The sequence below is a fragment of the Melanotaenia boesemani genome, chromosome 2 (genome assembly GCF_017639745.1).
Source record: "Melanotaenia boesemani isolate fMelBoe1 chromosome 2, fMelBoe1.pri, whole genome shotgun sequence".
Taxonomy (NCBI): domain Eukaryota; kingdom Metazoa; phylum Chordata; class Actinopteri; order Atheriniformes; family Melanotaeniidae; genus Melanotaenia; species Melanotaenia boesemani.
Window position 1 is genome coordinate 28,048,759 of NC_055683.1, and position 20,279 is coordinate 28,069,037.

Consider the following 20,279-nt stretch of genomic DNA (forward strand, 5'->3'; position numbering starts at 1 on the left):
TATCAATTTCTCTTTCTTCTAATAAGATGTTGATGAATGTGACATGATGCCTGATATCTGTGGAAAACATGCAACTTGTACTAACACGAATGGCAGCTTCTCCTGCCAGTGTACTGATGGTTTTGAATCTAAATCACCCATATCACCTGGATCATCTATAACATGTGAAGGTAAGTTATCTTGAATCTGTGGGTGCAATGATTATGATCTTTCATAAAGTTTATTTCCTACAGTTAAAACTCAAACATAATGTGTCCTTCTCTCTTCCTTTAAGACATAAATGAATGTATGACCAACAACAACATCTGTGGACCTAATGCAAAATGTAACAACACAATTTCGCATTATTTGTGCTTCTGTGAAAACGGCTTCAGCACCTCTACTGGAGTGAAAGAATTTAATCATAGTGACAATGTAACATGCAGAGGTAACATGATGATGATGATGATGATGATCTACTGTTCAGCAGTTTCAGTGTGATTATCAATGCATATAAGATTGTGAGTGAGGATTAGTTTCCTTTCTCCCAAATTTTCTCCTTTTTCTTTTCATGTAGATATTGATGAATGTCAGCAAGACAACATTTGTGGTCTGAATGCATCATGTTTAAACACACAAGGCAGTTTTTACTGTGTCTGTAATTCTGGCTTCAGACTGAAATCTGGCAAATCTAACTTCACTGATGATTCAGAGCAATGCCAAGGTGGGACATAAAACTACAAAACATGTTAACATACAATCATATCTATAATGTATTTGGTCAAACAACAATTTAAATCATAGTTTTAACTTGTTTCTTAATTTTAAATGTATCATGTGTCCACCAGGACATTTATTGTAATTGTTCTGACTGAAACACACAAAATGTGATCACTGACCTGTCCTTGTTTTCCCAGCAGCCATTATAAAACTTGTATCCACTTTGTAATTAACAGAGTAATGTAGACTGTATTATGGGTCATCAAATACAAATATTGCATTAAAATTTCTTTTATATCCAGAACTGAACTGTGATATGTTCAAAGATGTGAACAGTCTGAGAGAGGTAACTCTACACCAGAAACTCTTTCATCTAAAATGAACATTTATTTAAATGTCTGATGTCTCACACAGTTATTTCATCTTCTCTGAATTCCTCTCACAGACACTTGCCATTGCACAGGATTATTTCATGCAGCTGAATAAAACCTGTCACAATCTCACAGAAATCAAGAATCCAAAAGAGATGGATGGAGAGGACTTACTAAAGGTACAAATGACTGACAGAAATATCTCACTGTGAAAAGAACAAAAAAAAATTCAAGTTTCCCCAACCAGAATAGAAACAGGAAGTGCTACCCCCACAAGTTCTGTTAGATGGTGTTCAGATGTACTTGTATGTGCTGCACAAAACTAGATTATTTATACAATGCTATGCAGCCTGAAAGTCTGGTGTCAGTCTATGTATCTTCTTTTGTTTTCACACACTTATGCTGCTCCTCTTCTCCTCCTCTCTTGTGGTTGCAGGGTCTGATGTCCATGGTCGATGAACTCTTGTTCAGTAGAGCTCTTAATGGAAAAAAGAAAATCTCCACTTTTCTGGACTTAATGGAGCATGCCCTGAGGCTTATAGGATCTTTTTTATCAACCCCAGTAACAAAAAGATCCTCCAATTACACAGGTTTAAATTAACTGAAATAACTTGAATTTCAACAAATTAAAACTTAAGATTTCAACCTAACAATTCCAACTTGAAACAGTTTTTTAAGTATTATCTTTAAACATTCAATTAGATTATAGATTATTTTCCCACTAATCTATGCATTTTGTACAAGTAGTATATGTTCATTCCAGTTTACATTTATACTTGTGTCCAGAAATGGAGTTGTTGGTAGAAAAAGGGTCAGTCCTGCCAAAAGGAACAAGGACTTTATCATCTACGCATGCTCAACTAGACATTGAGTTGGAAGTGGCTGCAGGAGATCCCTCCCATTACCCTGGTAATGATCATGCCTTTGAATAACACATTTGTAAACATCTGAATTTAACTCGTTAATTCTCTTGTTCCTGCTGTGCAACAGGCTTCACAACAGTATTATTACTAAGTTATTCAAACCTGGAAGAATATGCAGATGGCTTCTTTAGTGCGATGAAACCAGATGAGAAGCAAAGTTATAAGATAAACTCCAAAGTGGTTACTGTCACAGTCAGTAACAGAAACACCAGGCACCTAAAAGAGCCAATCATTTTAACTTTGCACCACCTTGAACAGGTAAAAAGGAAAGACTATTAACCTTCTGTTTCATATGATTCTCCTTTGCAAGACGAATATCACAATTATGGTTTTGGTTTTTGGTATGTTTTTTGTTTTACAGTCAAATGAAACTTCTCACACCTGTGTGTTCTGGGATTCTTCGGAGAATGACGGGACATGGTCATCTCATGGCTGCAGTGTTGTGGAGTCTAACTTGAAATACACTGTTTGTTCCTGTAACTACCTGAGCAGCTTTGCTGTGCTCATGGCCCTCTATGAGGTTGAGGTAAAACGTCTCTCATGTATATGATTTTTTTTTTTTTCTTTAGCAAATTCTAAAATTTAAATCCATTTTGGTATATGCTAATGAAACTGTTCTGTCTCCTAACAGAACAAGTTTGAGTTGCAGCTGATTACCTGGGTGGGCCTATCCCTTTCATTAATTTGTCTGTTCATCTGCATTCTGACGTTCTCATTGATCCGCTCCATTCAAGGTCCAAGAACCACCATCCACCTGCACCTTTGCATCAGCCTCTTCATTGCTATCCTTATATTTCTTGCAGGCATTTCTCAGACGGAGAACAGGGTAAATACTGTAACAGCTTGATGACTAAATGAGTCCATTAAGTGTCTACCACCTACAAAATATAGCAGAGAGATAGATTGAATTAAAGTAAGCCACTAAATGATACATCCATTGTTAGAGATTAAGTCAGCAACTCATCCCTTCTCATTTCTTGTGCTTGTCTTTTCAACTTCCCTTCTTCCCTTTTCACTTCTGCCATGCTAATCTTTATCTCTCTCTCCCTCTTAGGTTGGCTGTGCAGTGGTAGCAGGGATGCTGCATTTTTTTTACCTGGCAGCATTTTGCTGGATGTGTCTGGAAGGCATACAGCTCTTTAGGATGGTAGTCCTGGTCTTTAACACCAACTTTAAAACCCTCTACATGATGGCCGGTGGCTATGGAGTCCCAGCTGTAATTGTTGCTATCTCTGCATTAGTTAATGCTAAAGGATATGGCACTGAGAAATAGTAAGTTTCCCAGATACCTTGATCTCATATTCATCCAGATTAATATCTTCATTTTCTTATATAATTTATACTCTAATCTGAAGTTATACTGTTATGTATTCTGCTTAAAAAATGCTCCAATGCATTACAGTTGTTGGCTAAACCTGGAATCCATTTGGAGTTTCTTTGGCCCTGCCTGTGTCATCATCTTTGTAAGAATTAAAGAAAATTTAGACAAATTATGTCCTGAAAATTTACTGCAGTTCTCCTTTAAGACTCTTTGCTCTTGTCTTTCAGGTGAACATTTTTTTCTTTCTCATCACTGTGTGGAAGTTGGCACAGAAGTTTTCAAGTTTGAATCCAGACCTGGACAGCTTGCAGAAAATAAAGTAAGTTACCCCTGAGCCATGAGCTGTCTGCAACAATCTGAAACATATTATAATGCACCATGAGTCACACTTTCCCATGTAAAAAAAATATAGACTTTCTTTTACTGCCTCACCTACAAAGTCAAAAATGGGTGTTACTAGTTATGGTGTCACAACTGCCTAAGTGACCTGCATGTATCTTTATTACCTCCTGCAGGGAGTACACCATTACTGCAGTGGCTCAGCTCTGTATACTCGGCACTATGTGGATCTTCGGTTGTTTCCAGTTTGAGAAGGGCACTATCGTCATGTCTTACCTGTTCACCATCTTTGGCAGCCTTCAGGGGGTTACGTTGTTTGTCATGCACTGTCTATTTTCTAAACAGGTTTGTCATGGTTCTTACATCTAAAAAGGAAGTTAAAGGAAGTTAAAAAAAGAAAGAAGCTTTGCTACATCTTAATTAAGTTTAGATTTTGATGATTATTTTATTTTAATTTATTTTATTTTTTACTTTGATTTTTTTTCCTCCTTTATTTTAGGTGAGAGAGGAGTATGAAAGAATCCTTTCTCAAATCTGTGAGCCGCACAAAAAGACTTATTCTGAGGTCAGTTACTCCCACTTTAGTAAAGCAAATGTAAGCAGCTGTTTCTTTTCTAATGTAGAGGTTCTTTGCTAAACCAGGGATGCATTTTTACTCACCAATTAGACAAGAGAAAGATTAAATCAAACATGGTAATTAAAGATTTCACATGAAATAGATTTAATCGAATTGATTTGTTACCTGTTAAATTCAAAATGTCCCCAAAGACACACACGTGGCTTTTGAAAGTTTGAAGCGAATAAGAAATAATAGCTGTGTAAAGATGTGCATTGCCATTTTCATATCTTGTCTTATTCATGAAATATAATTCACATTAGTCCAAAGTCACAAACTAAAATTTATCCATTTTACCATCTTCAGGGATCCAAAAGCACCCAGAACACAAGAGAGTCTCATGTTTGAGGAGATGAACCAGAACTGGAGACAAAACTCTGATTGACTAAAGACTGATATTTCAGACGTGGTGTCATCTTCTGTCCTCTCATAGCCACTGCACCAACTTGTTGTACTACAACATTTTGTAAATAATGAGCAAGTATTTGTATTTTAGATGTAGGATTAACTATTGGATCTAAAAAAAAAATAAAAGAAACATTCCACTGTTTTATTATGCTAACATATTATTATGTTTATTTTGTGTATTCATAATATTTATAGGAAACCTGCATATTTTTATATTTGAAAAAAGCCATTAACTTGACGCATAATTAAAATGTAAAGATGTGCTTTACTTTTTTTAAAAAAAACATATATTTATTTTAGAACAAAAAAAATCTGGAAAAATATTCGTACTTATTTTTAATGGAAATGATGAAGATATTGTGAGGGCCTGTTGTGTCAGGTACCTTTAATAATAGTTCTTTGCTGATGTAGATCTGTTACAGATGGTGAACTTGTCTTTAATTTCAGGCGTCTTTCCAGAATTTCTAAAAGCAGCTGTAATCAAGCCTCTGCTAAAAAGGACAATCTAGATGAGTTACAAATGAGCAACTACAGACTGATCACAAATCTTCCTTTTCTAAGTAAGATAATCAAAAAAGCAGTTATTCATCAACTAAACGACTTAACACAAAACCACTGCTGTGATGTCTTCCAGTCAGGTTTTAGACAGCACCACAGCACTGAGACTGCTCTGACCAAAGTCATTAATGACATATGTTTGAATGCAAATGATGGAAAAATGTCAGTCTTAGTCTTACTGGACCTCAGTTGATACAGTCGACCACAATATGTTGCTTAAAAGACTGGAGAACTGGGTGGGCCTCTCTGGCACTGCGCTACACTGGTTTAAATCTTATTTAGAGAATAGAAAGTACTTTGTGTCAATAGGTAACTTTACATCTGAGTAGACAAGAATTACATGTGGAGTTCCTCAAGGTTCCATCCTGGGGCTTCTTCTGTTTAACATCTACATGCTCCCACTGGCACAGGTCATAAAGAAGAACAAAATTAGTTACCATAGCTACGCAGAAATGCATAGATATGTATTACAATGTCACAAGGAGACTGAGGCCCCTTACAGGCTCTCGGTAAATGCATTGAGGAGATCAATTAAATACTTGCAGCTGATTCAGAACTCTGCTGCTCGAGTCCTCAGTAAAACCAAGAAAGCGGGCCACATCAGTCCAGCTCTGAGGTCTTTACACTGGCTGCCTGTTCATCAGAAAATAGATTTTAAAGTTCTGATGCTGGTTTATAAAGCTCTGAATGGTTTAGGACCAAAATACATCAGTGACCTCTTGACCCATTATAATCCCGCCAGAACCCTCAGGTCATCTGGTTCCAGTTTCTTCTCAGTTCCCAAAGTCAGAACCAGACATGGAGAAGCTGCATTCAGCTTCTATGCTCCACATGTCTGGAACAAACTCCCAGAAAGCCTCAGATCAGCTGAAACCCTCAGTTTATTTAAATCCAAGTTAAAGATCCACCAGTTCTCTGATGCATTTCAATAGTTTTTATTTAGAAGTCCAGATCTACATCTGGTTCTTTTAGGCTGAAATCATGTTTTAATATTGTCTTTCCTCACACTGGAACGTTATTTCTAGCATTTTATCTATTTTATTTTAGCATCTTACCTGTTTTTATTTTAATAATTTCATTTCTTTTAATCTTTGTTTTTTTATGCACTTGTATTACTTTCTGCACCCTGCTGTAATGTTTTATGTAAAGCACTTTGAATTGTCTTGTACATGAAATGTGCTATATAAATAATTTTGCCTTGCCTATAGAATAAAAGAAATATAAATACAATTATAAAGCACTTCTAATTTATGTTTTGAATGTATGTTGTTGTATATATTGCTGGGCATTTTTGCAGATATTACTATTTTTCTGAAAATCCTGAGTATTGTAGGATTTCTAAATATATTTTTTTAAAGAGTTTTTTTCAATGAACCGAGTTCACGTTATTGTTTCAAAAGGGGAGTTTAAAAAGTATTGCCATGTGGAATTTTAAACCTGTTATCCTGTTAAACCTGGTTTGTAACACACTTGGATTTTAAATTGATGTGTATTTCCAATTAAGTTTTCATGTCTTTACTTAAGTGCATTTTTAAAATGTAATTTCTTTTTACTATTAAGTAAATATTAAACATATCATACTTTAATTATCTGGTCCTTACTGGGACATATGTCTGCTACCCACACATTTTTGTGTTGCTTATCCATAAATGCATGATATTAAACTTCGGTGTAGACTGTTCTACAATGTATAATACAGCACAAATATAATTAGTATTATTAAAGGGAAGGAATAATTGACCAAAAAGGATCTTCTTACATTTTTGGCAAAGTCATGGTTAGGTTCCTGCTGCATCACAGGGCCTACGCAGAGACAGACATCCATGCACACTGAACCTCACTCCTAGGGTCAACTTAGAATCACCAGTTAAACAAACATACATGGTTTTGGACTGTAGGAAAAGATAACGTACCCTTGCACATGGCAAACACGCTAATTCCATACAGAAAAGCACCAGCCAAGGTTCAAACCAGGAAACATCATGCTGTAAAAGTTACAGTGTTAGTCATCACATCACTGTGAAGGTGATAATGATAATGTTCAGAACATGCCAGTAAAGCCTCATTTTTATTAACCTTATTATTCAAGACTGGGTTCTTTTGAATTACTCTAATGATTGTTGATTTTATTTTTCTGACAAGGATACTTGTCTTACCTTCATGAGCCATAATTGTCTTTTTGGCTTGTGAGAATGAAAACGATTGCAAATTTAATAAACAAAAATGTAAGAAATTACTTTGAATATGCCTATTTAACCATTTAACCTTCAATGGACCAATACTGCAAATCTGAAAAATGACAACTGAGATCTATTTTGCTCTAAAGTGTCAACATAAGTGATTAATCACTAGAAGTTAACTATCCAGCAAGGAAGATGGACAACGCAGGTCTGCTTGATAGAGATACTTACTTGAGCTAAATATGTTGCTACCTTGATGCTAAAATAGAGTGAATTAAAAATCTGTTTTTAAAATTCATGTAGTTTTAAAAACGAAAACATTATTTTGTGTGGTCATCATTTGATTGTGATGTTATACATGGTGTTTGGAAATAAGATGGTTAAATTTAGGCTAGGCTAACTGGTGCCAGTTGGTAAGATCTTTTGTGTTTGGTGTGACATATTTACTAATAAATGTCTGAAGCATATGTTTTACATGAGTGATCACAAGAAAGGAATTAACTTGCTGCTGCATCTTCTTTCAGTTGCTACATTTGTCATGAGGCCATTTCCTCTATTTGCATGCATGAGCATTTTGTTCACAGCTATATGTGCTAGATTGTACCAGTGTGTAGCACAGGTAGGAAGTGTGTGCAATTTCATTAGCTGTGGAGTGTTCTGTGTGTGTGTGTGTGTGTGTGCGTGCGTGCGTGTGTAAAGAAAAATAAAAAGCATTGACCTTCAGTGAAAATAGTTGACGTTGATGTTAGGAACTAATTTCGGTACGTTACATCACCTATGCCCTTAGTATGAGCAGGAAAATAAAGGAGCAAAAATTTGTAGTTGTAGCAAGTATATTTATAAGTATATTTATTATTAGATGTGCTTAGAACCAGCCTCAGCCAGTTATCAGAAGTCAAATTATTTATTTATTTATTTATTTATTTATTTATTTTAACTTGTCCTGTCCAGCATCATAGCAAGCAAAATGATAATCTGGTTGCTGTATCGTGCTGAACAAATTTGCTCTGCCAAGGGGAGGCCTATGGGTAAGGCTCCTCTTGATAATGTGATTAATTTATTTATTTATTTACTTTGAATCACGGAATCTATGTAATCTTGCTGGACCTGACCGGAGGGGACAGAAAAAAATGGAAAATAGCAAAAAGATCCAAACAATCATATTGTCAAGTTTGCTGATGACACAGTGATCGTGTCATTACTTAATTCCCTGGACACAGATCACGGCCCGGTGGTGAAGGATTTTATTGATTGGTGTGAAAGCTCATTTTTAAGTATTAATACTTTTAAAACAAAAGAAATGTTGGTTGATTTCAGGAAGAACCCTCCACCAATCCAGCCTGTTTTAATTCACGGCCAGACAGTAGAAATGGTACAGCAGTACAAATACCTGGGCACCATCATTGACGATAAACTAACATTTGAGGCAAACACTGATGCTGTCTGTGCAAAGGTCCACCAGCGCATGTATTTTTATCGGAAATTGAGAAATTTTAATGTGGACACCACTTTCATGAAGATGTTTTATTCTTGTTTTATTGAATCTGTTTTAACTTTCTCTTTTATCTGCTGGTTTGGGTCTCTGACTTTGAAAGATAAAAATAGATTAAATAGCATCATTAAAAGATGCAGCAAGTTAGCAGGGGTCAGCTTCACTGAGCTCCCTGTCCTGTATAGAAACAGAGTCATTAGGAAAGTTAGAGCTGTCGCTGCTGACCCGACCCATCCCCTGTTCCATGAATACAGGCTGTTACCCTCAGGTCGCCGGTATGCTATGCCACGGTGCCGGACAAATAGACTAAAAAATTCATTTATTCTGGCTTCCATTGGCTTAATGAATAGTGGGTGTTTAAATTAACCTGTGTGATGTTGTTGTTTTGTTTTGTTTGCTTGTTTTATTTTTAAATTGAATGTGGCGTCATTTTCATTGTCATTGCTGGCTGCACAACAAATTGCCCCTCAAGGGGATAATAAAGTTTTCTAAATCTAAATCTAAAGAGCAAAAGGGAAAGAAGAAAGGAGACAAGAAGATCACAGACAGAAGGCAATGACCCTTCAATCCACCCCATCACCAGACAACAAACTGTTACACCTGTACATGAACACACCAGAAAATTTCCTACAACTTTTACAAAAGCAGAAAGATACACGCAGAAAAAAACTAGTCATTAAGAGTTTTTAAACAATAACCAAATCAAAAAGACATAACAGCGACCAGATACTGACTCACAGGAAAAATAAAAAAAAAAAAATAATTATCACTTAGTATTAAAACCCACTGGACAACTCAGTGACTGTGTCAGCATGCAGAGCATGAGAAACAAGGAGTGATCAGTGATGAAGAGTGGTGAGTGAGATCATGCAAATGCGACCATGCCTCCACGGAGGCCAGAGGCAGACCAGGGCCAGAGGCAGACCAGGGCCAGAGGCCCAGGCCCCCAGCAGCAGACCCGGAGCACCAACCCAAGCCACCCCACCACGAAGATGACTCCAGCCCCACCCGAAGGGCGGCAGAGGAGAGCCCCAGCAAGAGCCCCCCACGGTCCCGGGGCACAGGTCCCAGTGGGCCAAGATCAGCAGCCGCTGGCCCCGCCAGGGACTGTTTAGGTAGTGTGTGTTGTGTGCATTTAAAATTGAGGGGCAGTGACCGCAATGAGCCAAGAGCCGGACCACCTAAGTGGCCCCGCCCGACATGCACCGCATGCCATGCCCCCCAAGTCGCCACGGGGTGCATCCAAGGAGACCACTGAATAGTCTCCTCCGTTCCACCCCGCATGGCTCCATGCCTCCCAACTCCCTACGTGTGTGTGTGTGAGAGACAGAGAGAGCGGGAAGTAAGAGGGGTCCGGGGATGTAAGTCCAGAGGGAAGCAAACTTCCCTCTGGATGATGAGCCTCTAGTGGCATTAGGCACTCCCACTCCCCAGGAGGTCCCCCAGGGCAAGACAGGCCAGGAGAGGCCGCCCCCTATGACCGGGCCACTCAGGGACCACAGCCAGTGAGCCGTCACCAACCCTAGAAAGTACCCACACTCCCACACCCCTAACGGGGAATGAGAGGATGGGGACAGCGGCAGACCCACGCCCCACCCCCACCCCCACCCCCAACCCCCACAAGTGCACTTAACCCCGCCCCAACCACACACAGAAACACATGCACACACCTGTTTCCTTGCACACTCCCACTCATCCTAACTCATATATGCCCTCTCAGCCCCACCCACACAATATAAACACTCACACAGCATCCAACCCTCCCACTCTCACTCCCCAGACACACCCCCACTAATCCTAACGCATGCATACACACGCACACAAACATACCCCCACATCCACACAAACATCATCCAAAGTACATACACACACATACAACATACAGGCATCTCTGTCTCACACCCCGACATCTCCCCCTTCAGCTAAATAGTTCTTTGAGGAGGTAGACATTGTCTCACTACTGATGTGGTCAACTAAGAGATTCCTAAACTGCTGAATACACAGATTATTTTTGTTTTTCCAGTTCACAAGGATAGTTTTCTTTGCAATGCATAATGCTGTGCGTATCATGTGTGCAGAGTTAATTGCCATATTAATGTCACCCAAGTCACCTAGTAGACATAGTGCGGGGATTGTAGGAATATTACATTTAAATCATGTTGACATGTCCACACATACCTGAAGCCAGAACCTGTGGACAGGTGTGCAGGACCACAAGGCATGGAGCTAGTTGTCAGGTGTGTTTTCATTGCAGTGTGTGCAGATGTTTGATTGTGACAGACCCATCCTGAACATCCTTTGTCCTGTATAATGAGTTCTATGCAGAATTTTGAATTGTATTAGTTGCATATTTGAATTCTTAGTCATTTTAAAGGTGTTTAAACATATTTGTGACCATTTATCTTTATTAAAGTTACTGGATAAGTCCCCCTCCCATTTTGAAGTTGGAAGACAGATTGAGTCTTTTAGTTTGGATAATAGTCTATATGTTTTTGATAATAGCTTTGGGGCATTGAGATTCATGAATTCTGCCACCCTAATAGGTAGCTGTAAGTTTAATTGATTAATGGTATATTTTTTTACATATAATAGATTTAAGCTGGTGATATTCTAAAAATGTTTTGCTACTGATTCAATATTGTGAAGTGAGAATATTAAATGAGAAAAAGTTTCCATTTTCTATTATATGTTCTAACTGTTTTATTCCTTTATTTTTCCATTGAGTGAACTTAATCAGCTTTTTATTTTGCAGGATGTCAGGGTTGTTCCAGAGGGGTGTAAACTTACATGGAAAAAGTGAGGATTTGGTTATTTTTAGAAAATCCCACCAAGCCACTAAAGAGGAACTGATATTGATGCTTTTAAAACACTGATGTGTTTTGATGGTTGAGCTGATGAATGGCAGGTCAGAGATAAACAGATCCTCACACAATGCTTGCTCTACATCTAACCATGATTCATGCAAACTGCTAGGTTTAAGCCATTTGGAGAAATACTGCAGCTTGTTAGCTAAGAAAACATGATTAAAGTTGCTCCAATCCGCCTCTATCTTTAGTCTGTTGTAAAGTTTTTAGATTGATACGTGATGGCTTATTTTTCCATAAAAATTTTGATATATGTGAGTCCAGTGACTTAAACCAGCTGGAGGATGGTTTAGTGGGTATCATTGAAAACAGGTAGTTTACTTTAGATAGAACCATCATTTTAACTGTGGCAACCCTCCCCATGAGTGATATGGGTAAGTGCCTCCACCGTGAGAGATCATCCTCTATTGCTTTAAGTAGCTGGACATAATTTAGCTTTGTTAGTTCTGATAACCTGGGGGAAATGTTTATGCCTAGATATCTAATGTTTCCAGACTGTATTGTGGTATTGGATATGTTTTGTAGGTCACAGTTGATGGGCATAATAACAGTCTTAGACCAGTTAATAGAGTAGTCAGATATTGATGCGAATGTGTTAATAAGTGTGATTGTCTGGGGGAGGGATGTCAGTGAGTTCTGGAGGAAAAGTAATACGTCATCAGCATATAGACTTATCTTGTGTTCTATATGTGGCAAGCTTGGGGGAGTACGTAAATAATATTTTTAAAATTGCGACAACGCCACCCTGGGACTTTCACCCGGGGAATAATAACAGAACTCCAACAAGGCAACCAGGTCCGTTATACTAACGAGGCGGGAGACAAGCGTCCAATCAATTAAACAATCTTTATTTACAATCAACAAAACAAAACCCACGATTCAAAAATAAAAGATGGCTGAGGCTTACCAGGAGATAGGTGGGCTAAATGAGGTGAGGGGATCCAAACAAAGGCCACCCCAGGCACACGTGCAAGACAAAAACACTTCACACCGCACTTCAGTCCCACAGCACAGGCAAACGTGATCAGCATGAAGATGAGGGGAGGATTAGACTAAACCGGGGACCCGCACCGCAGAGGCACCACCACTCCGCGCTCTCAGACCACTAAAATAAAAAAGAAATACAAGTGTTAGAAGCAGTGAAGTTAAACACAATAAAAAGGGACAACAGATAAACAAAATAAAACTGCCATAACATAAAACATATGCACTAGAGGCCAGCCATCAACCAAGTCCTCGATACAGACCGCGTCCCGGGCCTCTAGTGGAGCGGCAGGGCATAAAAGTGTCCCAAAACAATTAAAAGAGTCAATGTTAAAACAATTAAAACAAATAAAACAAAGCAAAGCAAATAAAACAACGTAAAGCAAAGCAGCAGCAATTAGGACGCCAATCTGTAGGTGTGGGAATGGCTGTAGATCCTCCAGCACCACACGCCGCCACAGCCACTATCAGCCGCCTGGAAGGCGGCTAAATTGTTAAAAAGGCCGTCCGATAATTCCCCCTAAAAGCAACAAAAAAACGAAACAACCATAAACGTCCGACATAGACAGGAACATGCCCACAAGCCGTGGATTCACCTACCCGGATGACGGGGGTTTGCCACACACGGAAGCCACACACGGACGTCGGCTCGGTGCGAGAGGCAGCACAGCACGGGAGTTTCCCTACAGGAGCACAGCCTGTTAACGTCTATAAAACCAGAGAACCCGATACAGGGGAAATCAAAGTTAACATACCACAGCAGCCTTGGTGTGAGAGCTAGTTTCACACGCAGCAGTGATAATCTCTGCGACAGCAGGAAGTCAGGTGACCTGTCGACCAGAGGTCCCCAACCCTGGTCCTCAAGGCCCACTATCCTGCAGGTCTTAGATGTCTCCCTGCTGCAACACACCTGATTCAAATTAAACGGCTCTCTGACAGGCTCTGCACAAGTCTGCAACTGAGCCATTCATTTAAATCAGGTGTGTTGCAGCAGGGAGACATCTAAGACCTGCAGGATAGTGGGCCTTGAGGACCAGGGTTGGGGACCTCTGGACCAGACGACTCTTCCCAAAGCTGGCTCTACGCCTGCTTAAATATGTCGCCCCCCTCTGCTGATTGGTTGATACTGCAACCACTCACCTCATACTGCCACATATATTTTTGGCATGGATTCCTTTAATCTCTTTATTTTGTCTTATGGCAGCAGCTAGGGGTTCAATAAAAATAGCAAAGAGTGATGGAGAAAGCTGGCAGCCCTGTCTAGTACCTCTCTGCAAACAGAATCTTGGAGAGGTTTGATCATTGGTCTTCACACATGCATTTGGGTTGTTATATAATATTTTTATCCAATCTATGAAAGATGACCCAAACCCAAATTTGTTTAACGTTGCAAATAAAAATTTCCAGTTTACTCGGTCGAATGCTTTTTCTGCGTCTAAAGAAATGACTGTGGATTCCAGGTTATGTAGAGTAGAATAATCTATGATGTTAATTAATCTACGCATATTAGTAGAGGAATGTCTGCCTTTAATAAAGCCTGTTTGGTCAGGATGTATTATTAGAGGGGTTATTTTTTCTATTCTTCGGGCCAAAGCTTTGCTAATTTTTTTAAAATCTACATTTATTAATGAAATTGGACCGTAACTGGATGGAAGTGTCAGGTCTTTACCTGGTTTTAATAGTAGAGTAATATTGGTTAGGTTCATATTTGAGGGTATTTTTTGTTTTTCCCTTATTTCTAATATCATATTGTAGAAAGTGGGTGCCAGCATTGTCCAGAATTCTTTGTAGAATTCTGCTGGGTAACCATCTGGACCTGGAGCTTTATTGTTGGGCATATGCTGGAGAGCGTCTTGGAGTTCGCCGACTGAAAGGGGGGAATCCAAGACCATTTTATTTTCATGTTTTGATTTTGGAAGATTGATGTTACTAAGAAATTTATCAATATTGTCATCTGTTGTAGTTAGCTGTGATGTATATAATGTTTTATAGAATTCTTTGAAAGTGTTATTTATCTTGTCAGGGTCGTGGCTGATGTTTCCTTCTGGATGTCTGACAGAGAAGATGGTTGATTTCTCCTTGTTTGTTTTTAACTGATTAGCCAGGAACCTTCCAGATTTGTTGCCATGCTCAAAATTCTCCAAGCAAAGTCTTTGCACCAAGAATTGCGTCTTTTTATCTATTATTTCATTAAGTTCAAGTTTAGCTTTCCTTATAGCCCTTAGTGTGTGTTCTTCTGGGGAGACATGGTAAACGTCCTCTAGGGATTCAATTCTGAGTTCTAACTCTGAAATTCTCAAAGTTTCCTTCTTTTTCTTATGAGAAAAAAGGAAATTATGAGAAAAGGAAATTATTTTCCCTCTCATTACTGTTTTTCCTGCTTCCCAAAGAACACACGCTGAAGTTTCTGGCAAGTCGTTATTTTCTAGATATAAGGACCATTCTCTTTTGAAGTAGCTGATAAACTCAGGACCTTTAAGTAATGACGTATTAAATCTCCAGTTTCTAGGTGCTGGTTTATTGCTCTTACTTCTCAGAGTGAATGATACTGGTGCGTGATCACTAATGCTAGTAGGATGGAATCTGATTTCTGACATGTCATTCATCAGCGAGCTGCTAGTTAAGCAGTGTGGGATGGTGAGAGCGCCAAGCATCACAGAGACCAAAATCCTTCATGTACTGTTTTACAGTTTCTGAGGATTTCCAGACTCGATGAGCTCCTGTGGTACTTTGTTTGTCCAGTATAATGTTAAAATCACCTCCCAAAATTAGTGTGTTATCTGAGTGACCATAGAGTGAGGCGAAGAGGGAGTGAAAGAAGGAGGGATCATCTACATTTGGACCATATATATTTGCAATACATAACTTAACATTTTTAATAGATAATTTAACTATTATAAATCTGCCTTCTGGATCTATGATTGTATTAGCTATGTCAAAATTTAACCTTCTATTAATGAGAGTTGCTACTCCTCTCTGCCTAGAATTATAACAAGCTGAATACACGTGTGGAAACTGGGTTGTTGAGAGAAGATCTATTGTTGAATTTGATAAATGGGTCTTGTTGAGGCAAAAAGTTACTCTGTCAAGGAATTAAGAGTCTGGTTCTGAAGTGAAAAATGATTACAAGTTTATTGAACACAGGATTAAAATACAAAGAATAGAATGAATAGGAAAAATAGAAAGAATAGAATTGCAATTCCTGAGAGACTGTTCAGAGGTCTGACAGCACAGAGATCTGAACAGAATCTGATAAGAAACACACATGCAGCATCTTTTAAGCAGAATGATCACGTCACAGCACATCATGAAATACAAACAAAGAGATTGTCTGTTCCTCACACAGGATTAGACACTTCAGCAAACCTAATGAGCTTTTTTCAGTTTATTGAGCACGTAAACAACCCCAGTGCCCGGCTGGGTCATCCTGAGGCGCCTGGCTGGTATCAGATAAGTCACACAGGTCAGAGCGAACTGTTCTAAAGAATGCATCCACATTTACGATAGCAACAGGCTACTCAGTATTAAACTCAATTACCAAGAACTTAAACAAGCTGTTTACCCTGAGAGGGATCAGTAGACATAATATAGTAAAGGGAATAATATGAAATTTCCACAACAATTCCCCTCTTTTGATCATAATGAAACCCATTTCATATTGATCACACCAGAAAAGAAAATTTCATAAGATTAAAGCATAAAAGAAAAAACACCAAAAATGCATCAAACAAGGATAACCACTGAGGCAGAGATGCACAATGGATAAAAATGAGAACCCCACAATCAGCTAGTGAACCCAAAAACTCTCACGGTGACACCAACCCGCTAATGAACACATAAAAACAAAGAAAAAAACAATTGAAACAAAAAAACAATGGGAAGACAGAAGAAACAAACAAAAAAAATAAAAAAACAGAAAACCCATAAAAGATAAAAGTAATAAAAGTAATGTATTTGTAGTAAAAAAAAACCCTTAATGATTATATTCAACAATCAAATCAACTCCCCATTTCCCAATATACATTCAGACAAAACATCAGAAGTTGAAAGTCACAAGGATTCGAGAAACTCCATCATAACTCTGAATGGGGAAATAAAAACCAACCTCAATTCAACACATGTGATTTCCAGCAAGAAACAAAAAAACACATCAGAATACATATGAATGAGATGAAGAGCAAACTAAGATGACTAAACAGAGAACTATCCACACAATCTAAACTTCATCATCACTAGAAAAATCAAGCAGAAGACCAGTATCATCATAACAGATCCGGGGAGGGTAAGCGGGAGGAGAAACCAGGAAATCTAAGGGGGTGTTAGAAAAATCGCCCTGAGCACTAACAAACATCTGGAGGGAATGACCAGGAAATGCAGATGTTATCATAACCTTGAGGCACCGGGGGACGACAGTCACCACAAGCCAGCAGGTAATCAGAACAGCAAAAGTAGGGCCTAAGACTGCGAGCAAGATATGCCACCAGCCACCTGACTGAAACCAAGACCATAATTCAGAAGAAAATCCAGAGCTATCACGAGCCTCCATCCCAGATAACAGATCTCTAAGGTGACATGAACAGAAGACAGATTAGTAGACATATCCGGAATGAATGTACAACACTCATCCCCTATAACCTTGCAGGTCCCCCCCTTTCAGCTAAGAGAAAATCCAGAGCCATCCTATTCTGCAGTGTCATGACCCGGAGGGCCTTTAACTCAGGTCCTTCAGCAGCAGACTGTTACCCCCACGGTGTAAGAAAGAGGCTCCGCCGATCCTTCATCCCAACTGCTGTCAGACTCTACAACAATCTGTAACCCCTGAACCAGGCTTCATGTTGTAGTCTGTTTACACTGTTTACACAGTCATTTATACCGTCACCTTATTCTGTTATTGATTTTTTTATGTTTATTGTGTTATATTTGAACTCTTAAGTTTATCTATTTATTCTTTCTTTTTTTCTTTCACTTTTTAAATGCTGCCGTAATAAGTGAATTTCCCGTCCGTGGGATCAATAAAGTTTATCTAATCTAATGTAATCTAACACGTCGAACCCCTTAGTTTTAGAAAAGTGAGACTTTCTAACTCTACAGCTAATGCGTCCATTTGAAAAGCATTGTTAACTGTACCATAGTGTGGAAAAAACACCCCCCAAGCACTGAGTTAGTGATGGGGATACGAGCCCTTGTAGTCATACGAGGAGGAGCGAGAACCCCTGAAAGATCTGACAACACACGGAGGTGAGGGATGAGATAAGATAGATAGCGTCTACCACACCAATTTCTAGGCAGATACAAAAAGGACTTTGAACTGCAAACCCAACCCACATTAGTTGGACAACTATAACCCTCAGGAGATGGAGATAGAAGAGATAGAAGATGGAGATAGAAGAGATAAAAGATGGAGATAGAAGAGTTAAATAGGGACAAACCAGGACAACTTAACATTACTCTCTCCTGCACACAATGTATAATTAGGATCCTTACAGGGAGGTCTATCCAGCAGTAAAAAAAAAAAAAAACCCACATGAAGCAAGGATGGTGTGATTACAGGTACTGCTTACACCTAAAAGCATAGACACATCAAAACAAGGCATCTCAAAACACAACGGGGCGGCCACTGCATGTACAGAACGAGAAGGCATCACAGACTTAGAAATCAGGTGATCAGTCTTGCTGGAGAAGTCTCTGTGAAACCTAATAGACTGAAATAAAAAATCATGCATCCATGGACAAAACTTCAGAAGCAAAGAAGCATTGAGAAAATGTGTACTGTTAGATTTACCCACTGATCTGGCAGCCAGGAAGGACAGCACCAGCTGCTCTCCAGTCTCCAGTCGGTGTGGCATGAGGGATCAGAGAACACACGTAACATGTGCTATTAAACACTTTGGTTGCGGTCTGCTTAGCAAGTGCATACCACAAGTTGTCATGTTCGTCATGATGATTGATGACATGGCGTGGCAGTCTGTGTAACTCAGGAACTGAAAACGTACCAGGTGAAGGTGAAGGAGGAACAGGTGAAACTCCTGCTGTCAGAGCAGACAGCACGTACAGCAGCGAAAACAGTGCTGGTAAAACAAACAGAGGCAGACACCAACATCTGCACTGAAACACCACCAAATGTGCAGGTGGGAGACGGTGTTGACGCATCCAGGGTTCCATTCCTTTTTCCCACAGGGGAAATGAACTGCACACCTTTAGGCAGGAAAAAGGTGTGCAAGCAGCAAACAGGCAGATCACTGGTGGGCTCAGGTCAGAAGGAGCCAGGAAAATCCAGTTGTGTTGCTAGGCTCACCCGCTCTGTCCGGGGCCACGACGTCCCGTCGCTAGGCTCACCCGCTCTGTCCGGGGCCACGACGTCCCGTTGCTAGGCTCACCCGCTCTGTCCGGGGCCACAACGTCCAGTTGCTAGGCTCCTTCTCAGGCTAAGGGCCAGGCGATACAGCTGCACCCTCGGGGGGGGCACCGGACGTGTCCCTGGACTCCGATGGAATGGGCACGAGCCTGGAAGGGGTCCACAGAACCGCTGGGACCCACAGTGCATCCTTTTGAGGTTCTTAGTCAGGACCCAGTCTCCGGGACGGATCGAATGGCGCACGGTTTCAGCAGGACGTGGAAACACGTCACGAACAAACTACAATCCAGCCATTCTGCATCAGTGTGTGAAACCCATTTCAGCTGGTTGTGGGAGAGCTGCTGATCCTGTAAAGCCTCAGAAAGCACAAGGAAATGGTTTCACAATGAAACAACACTAAATCCTCACCAATGACGATTCCAGGTTGGGCCGGCTCAGTTCCAAGACCAGGAGGCCTGCTAGAGAGAACCTGAAATGGACTGAGGTTCAACCTTGTCCGGTTACACAACCTCCTGCAGGTCAGGAGGAGGTAGAGAGCCGTCAGCATGCAAAGCAGAGGATGTGAAGGGAGGGGAACAGAGAGCAGAGGAGAGAGGGAGCGAGGAGGAGAAGAAGGGAGACATCAAGCGAGAGACGGCGGAGTGAGACAGACAGGAGTAACGGTGCCCGAGACACGTCCAAAACCAGCTTACCGTCCGGTTTTTAGAACGGTAACTGCGTCGCCATAGCAACCAGCATTAGGAGAGAAAGATGTGGACAAAACAAACTTTCTAAACCACATCAACATTACCTCAAACCACAGGACAGTGTCATACATGCACATAACCAACATAAACACATCAGATATTTTTCATTACAACATCTGCTTGTTCCTGTAATCTAGAAACAAGTTATTCTGAAATGACCAGACTATACGACTGGATCCTGAAGGCCACTGCTCCGGTATCACCCCTGTGAAAGCAGCATCATCAGCAGTATGATAAGATGAACTAAAACAGCACATGCACCCGTATCCATGGTGATAATATCCTTCCTGTAAAAGTTTATCCCAGAATGTCATAAGTGTCAAAATCATGTTTGATTTTTCAAAATGTACACACACATATTCAAAAGAGATTTAGTATAGACGTCTTTTCCTGTAGATAGATCCACATCATCAGTCCTGCTTA

At 39.9% G+C, this 20,279-nt stretch overlaps 1 protein-coding gene and 1 long non-coding RNA gene across 2 annotated transcripts in view; one reads left to right on the plus strand and one right to left on the minus strand.

Moving 5' to 3' along the window:
- The window catches only part of LOC121652522 (adhesion G protein-coupled receptor E5-like), a 53,244-nt gene that overhangs the window by 18,130 nt on the left and 14,835 nt on the right, over positions 1 to 20,279 (plus strand). The window contains exon 3 of the mRNA XM_042005320.1: positions 27 to 170. Coding sequence (XP_041861254.1) covers positions 27 to 170 — 144 coding nt within the window. The remainder of the gene's footprint in view (positions 1 to 26; positions 171 to 20,279) is intronic.
- On the minus strand, positions 12,492 to 13,596 carry LOC121653206. Its single transcript, XR_006012756.1, has 3 exons — positions 13,511 to 13,596; positions 13,356 to 13,438; positions 12,492 to 12,876 (listed from the first exon to the last, which is right to left on the minus strand). It is a non-coding gene; the product is annotated as an uncharacterized LOC121653206 (long non-coding RNA).